Here is a 7,243-nt window from a genome sequence, read left to right on the forward strand (position 1 = left end):
GGGAGGCTGCCGGCGGGGAGGCTGCCGGGTCTGCGGCTGCCGAAAATTCGGTTGTGGCCGCGGTTTGTTCCGTGGGGTCCTGTGTCAGCTCCATGTGGTGCGGGTGCACGTGCTAAAAGGGGCGGCGGCTGTTCCGTTGGGGAGGATCTTCGCGTTGGGGATTCCGGGGTGAGTAGACTTCTAGGTAGGCGTGGGGGTCGGCGAAGTCGGCGATCCAGGAGCAAGCTAGCAGTTCAGGAAGTGTGTGTCTTCGCCAAGGTTCGTGTGTGAGGGTCTTTTGCAGACAGCTTTTGAGTGCTGCCGGCCACGCACGACACTCCCGAAACAGGTCGAAGTTCATGTCCCCCTTCAGCAAGTGGTAGTACTTGTCGTCCTGCTTCGCGTCTGAACACTTCCAGATCCCGCCGTCGCTCCAGATCCAGAACAATACCACCCCCGCCATGTACACGTCCGCACACGACGCCTTGAAGTAATAAGATACGCGCTCCGCCGAACTCCGCAAGCTCTTCAAGTCCTCCAACGGCCGTAAAATCCGCTGCGTCTCCAACCGCCAGTAAATCGACCAACACTCCGGAGGCATGTACGCACCCTTCCCCACCGTCGGCTCGCACGACTCGAACTCGTACAATATCGTGCTCTCCAACACACCCGCCCCAGACCCACCCATTATCTCCACCGGCACGTGCCGCAACTTCGAGGACATCAACGGGGTCGACTTGGCAAAATCGCACAAACGCAACCCCCCGTGCCCCACCAGAATGTTCTCCGGCGTAAAGTCCAGGTGCGCCAACCCAACATCGTGCAACCGCCGCAACAACTTCACGCAACCGATCTGCAACGCGTGCTTCTCGTCCTCACTCAACTAAAGAGGCAGTCCGTGAGACTCACAAGTGCCACACACAGTCCGCACAACGGAGTCGAGAGACTCGCGCACGCGAAAGTCACACCGCGTGCGACTCACGTGAGACTCACGCAAGGCACATTCACGTGATAACCGTGTGTCTAGTTTACAGGTTTGTTGCGCCTATCTCGTCGGTCCAAGTAGTCCAGTAGGTCCTCTCCATACAGCTCAGAAACAATGGCGATGTGTGTCACCGTGTCATCCGACCGTCGTATGTTGCCTGGCCGCGTCGATGCTGCAGACCGCTTTGAGGAGCCTGGGGAAATGGCGCCGGATAGCTCAAGAATCGCCACCAGCTTCGGAGCAATTCCTGGCGCATACTCTGAAAAACAAAAACGTACTTACAACGGAAAGTCCTTACCGTGCAAGAATGCCAAAGCGGCTGCCTCCATGACAAAATTCTCGCCGTCCGTGGTGAATTCGCCTTCCCACTGATCCTCTTGAGTCCACTGCAAAAACAGGATAGATTCCGGTCCGCGGGGCGGTCCTGGCGGTGGGTCCTGTCACGGTGAATGGTCCTGGGTGGTCCTGTCACGGTGAGTCGTTTACTTGATAGTTCCACATTTTGATAGGTACGATTTTGACGAACAGCTTCGTGCCGTCGGGTAAGCTAACGCTGTACATTTCTTGCACTCGGCAGCTGGCCGGCGAAGCTCCCAGGGTGGGAATTTTGTTCCTCGGCCAGTGGGGAAAGGGGAGTCCGGAGAGCACGAAGGACTCGGCCGGCTGGGTGCGGAGCTGGACGAAGGCGCGTGCGACCCGCCAGTTGAAGCGGACGGGCGTGGCGGGCGAGGCGGTGGGGTCGCCGAGGCTGTCGAGTTCCGAGGGGCTAGCCGCAGTCTTGGGCGTGGCGGCGGCGCTCTGGCGCGGCGAGTGGTACCGATCCTTGCCTGTCCCATTTTGTACTGAGCATTGAGCGCGTCGTTTGTGCCACGTGTGTGCGACGCACCGATTTGTGCGACGCAGGGATTTGTGCGATGCACCGTTTTGTACTCACGTGATCGTGTGCTTTACTGGGTGTACCTTTGTGATCTTTCAAGGTATTCCTCAAATTGCTGAGAAAACGACCAACTTTGCTCTCAGTCGCCATCAGCTAAGGAAAGATCACATCACTCCACCACAGTCACTTACAGCCGCATCGAATTAAAATAATTGTAAAACTCGCGAGCACACAACCCCCGGCCCGAACCCACGCCCTCCCCTGCTACCCCACGCCGGCTGCAGCCGAAGCTGGCACGTTGAGCTGGTGTGCTCTGGCACATGCGCCGCGGTTCTGCCCTGCCAGGATGTTGTTACTCAGTTCTGTGCTTTAAAAATCCCCGCAGGGGCCTGTTGTTCTTGTCCACGGCGACCTTGCTACGTCGTTTCCTTTCGCTATAGAGGGGGGGTATTTGTGTGAGGGTTGAGTCAGCGGAGGCAGAGCTGAGCCAGGAAAGGGTGGCCATAACCGTTAGAGGAGACACCTGGGCTGCGGAGTGGAAGGCCAGAGAGGTCATTGGGAAGAGGGCAGGGCTAGAGGGTGAAGAGACGGCCCAGGGGTGACGGGACGGCTCAGGGGCGAAGGGAAGGCCCAGGGGTGAAGGGAAGGCCCAGGGGCGAAGGGAAGGTCCGGGAGAGCTTACGTTCTGGAGTCGGTTTTTCGCCAGACTGAATCAGGGTCCTGGGGCTGGAGCGAACTTGGCAGGGGTTCCCAGGTCTTGAGGAAGTGAGCGACACGCGTGGCGAGTTCCTGAGGGTCGCGGTACTGCTTGAGGAAGGCGGATTTGCGCTCTTGGAAGGTAGGAGACATAACTGTGTAGGGTTTTTTTGGGGGCTATTTTGTGTGGAGTAGTATGGGTATCTGTCGGGACTCGCGTCACAAAAGACGGGCTACTGGTGGCAAGCGTGCTATCCACCAGAAGAAGCGGAAGTATGAATTGGGTCGTCCGGCAGCGATGACCAAGTTGGGTGGTAGTCGGAAGTCTATCATTCGGACGCGTGGCGCCAATGTGAAGCACCGTGCGTTGCGTGTTGAAGCTGGCAACTTCTCGTGGGGTTCTGAGGCTGTTGCCTTCAAGGCCAAAATCTACAGCGCTGTCTATCACCCGTCTTCCAACGAGTTCGTGCGCACCAACACAGTGACCAAGAACACCATCGTGTCCATCGATGCTACCCCCTTCAAGACCTTCTACCGTCAGCGCTACGGCGTCGAACTCGGCAAGGTCATCCCTGGACAGGAAGCCGCCGAATTCTCACCCGAGGAAAAGGCTAAACACGAGACTCTCTCCAAAACCCGGTTCCTTGAACCACTCACCGAAGAACAATTCAACTCCGGCAGACTCCTCGCGTGTGTCTCCTCCAGACCAGGCCAAGTCGGCTCTGCTGATGGCTACATCCTCGAGGGCAAGGAACTCGAATTCTACAAGAGAAAGATGGACAAAAAGAAGAAGTAACTTTTTCACCGCAACAAAGCTCCATGCTACCCCGCATACACCCACGCACTTTGTTTCTGAAACGCCAACAGGGGACCGTGGCCTAAGCAAGGTAGGTTTTCGAGTAAAGTGAGTACGGTGGGTATCCGAGCACGATAGGAAAGGGGGGCGTGTAGCATGGGGGCGCCCGGTGCAGTTTCCGGTGCCGACCCCGGTCCCGATCCCGGTCCAGATCTGGACGCATGCGGCACCATCTGTTGTTCTCACTAAGTTGGGCCGCGGGTTTTGTGCCACCATGTACCTTGATCTCCCCATGGCAGTGGAAGGTCTTGGCCCGGACACAGGAGCAGGTTGGGGTCCAGGCGACCACGACGGAGCGGCTGGTGGCGTACAACCCAGTACAGAACGCCTACGCGGTCGAAAAGAGTGCACAGCGTGCCACGCCCGCGATCCTGCAGCAGCCACTCCTCAGCTACCTTGACCCCGACGAAGCCTGCAGCAAATACGCCGCCGGGGGCGGCAGCCTCATTACCCAGCAGGACGACCTGAAAGCCGCCCTGGACGAGGACGACTCGGACGAAGATGAGGAGGACGACGAGGACGAGGAGGACGAGGAAGAGGCAACCCAAACGGGGAAGCCTGTCGCGTCGCTGCAAGAGCAACTAGCCCCCACTACCAGCACCTACCCTATCCTCGCCAAACAACTGAACACGACCGGCGTACTCAAAGACTACACCGCCCGAAACACGTTTAAAAGTCTAGCCCTCCTCTTCAACCAATAACCGGGAAGGAGCCAGTGAGCCGACCGCTACCAGCGACTGAGCTTCCTGGGCTGAGCTTCCTAAGCGTCACGTAGTTATGCACAAGTGTAGTCATCCTCGCAACCCTCGACCGTCCGCAAGGGCTCCCAACGAATCAATGATAAGCCCCTGAACGGCCCGTTTTCGCTTTTTGACTGATATATGCGCACCGATGTCTAGCGCCTTCGACGAGCTGTTAAAATGTCCCGAGAGCCCCTTAGAGATAGATAGACGACTGAGTAACGGCTACCTGGCGACCGAAGCACTCGCCACCTTTTACGCAGTACGTCCACGCACGGTTTGTAGTCCGAACACGCGCGCACACTCGTGCGACGCACACTCGTGCGATCCACACTCATGCGACGCACACACGTGCAATGCACACACGTGCGACTCACAGACGACTGCGTGCTAGGAAATAGGTCGGGCGCAGCAGGCGTGTGCGAGTCAGTTGCGGGAAGCGTTGTCCAAGTCGCGTGCGGTGTACGAGCAGGTGAGTCAAGACCGGAGTTTCGAGCCGATGCTGACGTTATGGAGCGAGGCGACGACGTTCACGACTTCGTTGTGTCGGTTGCACGAGCAGATGGGCAGCGCGTTTGCGGCGAAGATCAGCGAACCGCTGGCGGAGATGAACACGCAGTACGCGAAGGTGAAGGGCGAGCTGACGGGATCGAGCGAGGTGCGGAAGCCGCGCGCGACGGCGAGTGTGGGGAGCGAGTTGGCGCCAAGTGACTTGGTGCGCCGGCGGCGCAAAGTCGTAGCCAAGTTGAACATTGCGGTTGAGGAAGAGAAGACGGCGAAGGAGAGCCGTGAGGATCTGATGGAGCGTTTCGGCGACAACCTGCAGACGGACTTGTTGCAGAAAATCGAGGAGCGGATCCGGCGCGCAGTCAGCATGCGCAAAAAGGCTGAGCGCAACCTGCAGGAACTTGAAGCCGAACTGACCGGGGAGGAGCAGCCCGAGGACGACCCCGGCGGCGGCGGGGGACCGGAGCTGACGCCCGAGAAGGTCAAGGTTTTGGAACGCGCGGAGGTGGCGCGTGTGCAGCGCACGCTCGACTGCGTACGCCTCGGCGCGCGACTCTACTTCACTTTCGTGAGTTCGGCGGGGCCGCTGTTGGCCACACTGTGCGACTCGTGCGACGCATACTCGCCCCAATACGACCTCGCACTCTGGCTGAATCGCGTAACGGGCGCCAACACACCCATGACGGTCACCGACGACCGCAAATTTGCACTCGCCGAAAGCGACCTGTTGTGGCTGCGCCAGCAGCAGAGCGGTTCCGGCGCCGACGAGCTACGCGCGCAAGTGCTCGCACTCAAAGACGGCCTGAAACAAAAGGAACTCGAAATCAGGGAACTCAAAAAGAAGGAACAGGATTTTCGCAAACGGGAATGGGCAAGCGGCCGCGACGGTGACGTCCAGGCCACTCGCGACGCCGAGACAGCTGACGGCGGAGCTAATGCTGCGTTCCCCAAACTTCAGCTTCAACTACGTGACCAAGATCGAGACCGGGACCGGCAGCGAGATCGCGAAAGAGAGCGAGATGGGGAGAGAGAACGGGCTCGGGAGAGAGAGCGAGAGAAGGGGAGGGAGCGTGAGGAGAGGGAGCGAGAGGAGAGGGAGCGAGAGCGAGACCGCGGGGGGCCCGGGAGTTGGGAGCAGCGTTCGGATTCGAACCCGTCCGGTTCAAACGCGTCGGGTTCTGAGTTGTCGGGTTTGGAGCGTGCGTCTTCTTCCTTATCTGAGGAGGAACGGCGCGGTGGTCGCGGCGGCGGTGGCGGTTTGTTGAAGCGGATGGCCACGGCGATTACGGGTCGGCAAGCAGTGGCATCGGCGAGCGACGAGGAGGTGAGTGTGAGTTCTGCAAGTTGGGACAATCCGCAAGAAGATCCAGATGAGGACGAGGAGGAGTTCCGTTTGCGGGACTACATTCCGTCTTTGGGAGAGCGGCTGCGTATTAACTGGCCGCCGGGTACCCGCTTCCCGGACAAGGTGTTGGAAGTGCAGCGGCGTGTTGAAGAATATTTGTGGAGTTTGCGCAATCTGTGCGTGGATGACTTGGCCCGACTGGGACAGTGGGACGATCCGTACTACGTGAAGCCGTTGGACTACGAGTACGGTTTCCAGGCTTATGTGCACAAGTTACCGCGGAATACGCTCTTCACGGTCTTCAATTCAGTGGCAGTTCCGCGTGCACTCGAGTGGGGCAGCACATACCTGTCGAGTGCACAGTGGACGCTCTTTAGCTACGAAACCTTCGTGCTAGCGCTTCAAGTCGACCAACGCATCCTGCAGGCCCGGGAACTCACAACTCTCCCATTACGCGATGTGGCCGCCCTTGCACCCGATCTTCTAGACGCAGCAGATGCCGATGCCGGTCGCAGTGGCGATCTACAGGGTCGCCGCGGCGGCGACCTGCAAGGACGTGGGGCCGACCCACGCCAGAACAAAGCCGTCCAGGTACTGCTGCACAATCTCGGCAACATGAAGAAGGTGCTCCGTCAGTGGCGCATCCGAATGGGTTTGACCGCGCGCGAAAACGCCGTGCTCAATACACTTCTCTTGCCGTCACAGGGTGAAAATGACATCTCGCATTCACCTCTAGATGTCCGATACCGACTGCACCGTCTCCTCACGAGCTGGATCTACGTCGACCAACATGGACGCGACCCACTCGTGCGCGAATGGGTGTTCCGTAACCTGCACTTCGTGCGCTGCAACATACTCATGAAAATGCAGCGCCTTTGTCGCTTCCTGCCGCAACTCGAAGGCGTCACACGCTGGCTCAGCTGGTGGCTCGTCTCTCAGGACTGGTGCCGCTTCGTCCAGAGCTCGCTACCCGAACCGAGTGCGGACGACGATCACTTCACCCGTTCGAATCTCAGCAGGCTCCTAAACTCACTTAAATTAATGTGTCTCGTTCTAGCGGACCTCTTTGATGCATACTTCGCCGACGAGTGGGGACGCAACCTCTACTCCACCGGCACTGCGCCCGTGACGCTCGCTCAGTACGGCACGTACCGCGACGCGCCCGAAGTCGACGAAAACTGGTCTGCCGATGTCACCGAAGACCCCAACGACCTGGACTGGGCCCCTCCGGGGGGCCTCCCCCCCGGGCCCCCCCCCC

General features: G+C 59.1%; 4 protein-coding genes across 4 annotated transcripts; 3 read left to right on the forward strand and 1 right to left on the reverse strand.

Annotated features, from left to right (window-relative positions):
- Positions 1-112: 112 nt before the first annotated feature.
- On the reverse strand, positions 113-1,525 carry GNI_178390 (putative serine/threonine protein kinase; the record flags this gene model as incomplete). The annotated part of the gene is made up of 4 exons (XM_011135160.1): positions 113-862; positions 1,012-1,223; positions 1,263-1,350; positions 1,451-1,525. 4 exons carry the CDS (start codon positions 1,523-1,525, stop codon positions 113-115), a joined length of 1,125 nt encoding a protein of 374 aa, XP_011133462.1.
- Positions 1,526-2,733: 1,208 nt separating this feature from the next.
- Positions 2,734-3,333, forward strand: GNI_178400 (40S ribosomal protein S8; the record flags this gene model as incomplete). Its single annotated transcript, XM_011135161.1, has 1 exon — positions 2,734-3,333. The coding sequence occupies one exon, from the start codon at positions 2,734-2,736 to the stop codon at positions 3,331-3,333; it is 600 nt and encodes a 199-aa protein (XP_011133463.1).
- Positions 3,334-3,554: 221 nt separating this feature from the next.
- Positions 3,555-4,094, forward strand: GNI_178410 (hypothetical protein; the record flags this gene model as incomplete). The annotated part of the gene is made up of 1 exon (XM_011135162.1): positions 3,555-4,094. One exon carries the CDS (start codon positions 3,555-3,557, stop codon positions 4,092-4,094), a length of 540 nt encoding a protein of 179 aa, XP_011133464.1.
- A 601-nt stretch (positions 4,095-4,695) lies between these two features.
- On the forward strand, positions 4,696-7,022 carry GNI_178420 (hypothetical protein; the record flags this gene model as incomplete). Its single annotated transcript, XM_011135163.1, has 2 exons — positions 4,696-6,888; positions 7,002-7,022. The coding sequence occupies 2 exons, from the start codon at positions 4,696-4,698 to the stop codon at positions 7,020-7,022; spliced, it is 2,214 nt and encodes a 737-aa protein (XP_011133465.1).
- Between the last annotated feature and the right edge of the window lie 221 nt (positions 7,023-7,243).

The sequence above is a fragment of the Gregarina niphandrodes genome (genome assembly GCF_000223845.1).
Source record: "Gregarina niphandrodes unplaced genomic scaffold scaffold00066, whole genome shotgun sequence".
Lineage (NCBI taxonomy): Eukaryota > Apicomplexa > Conoidasida > Eugregarinorida > Gregarinidae > Gregarina > Gregarina niphandrodes.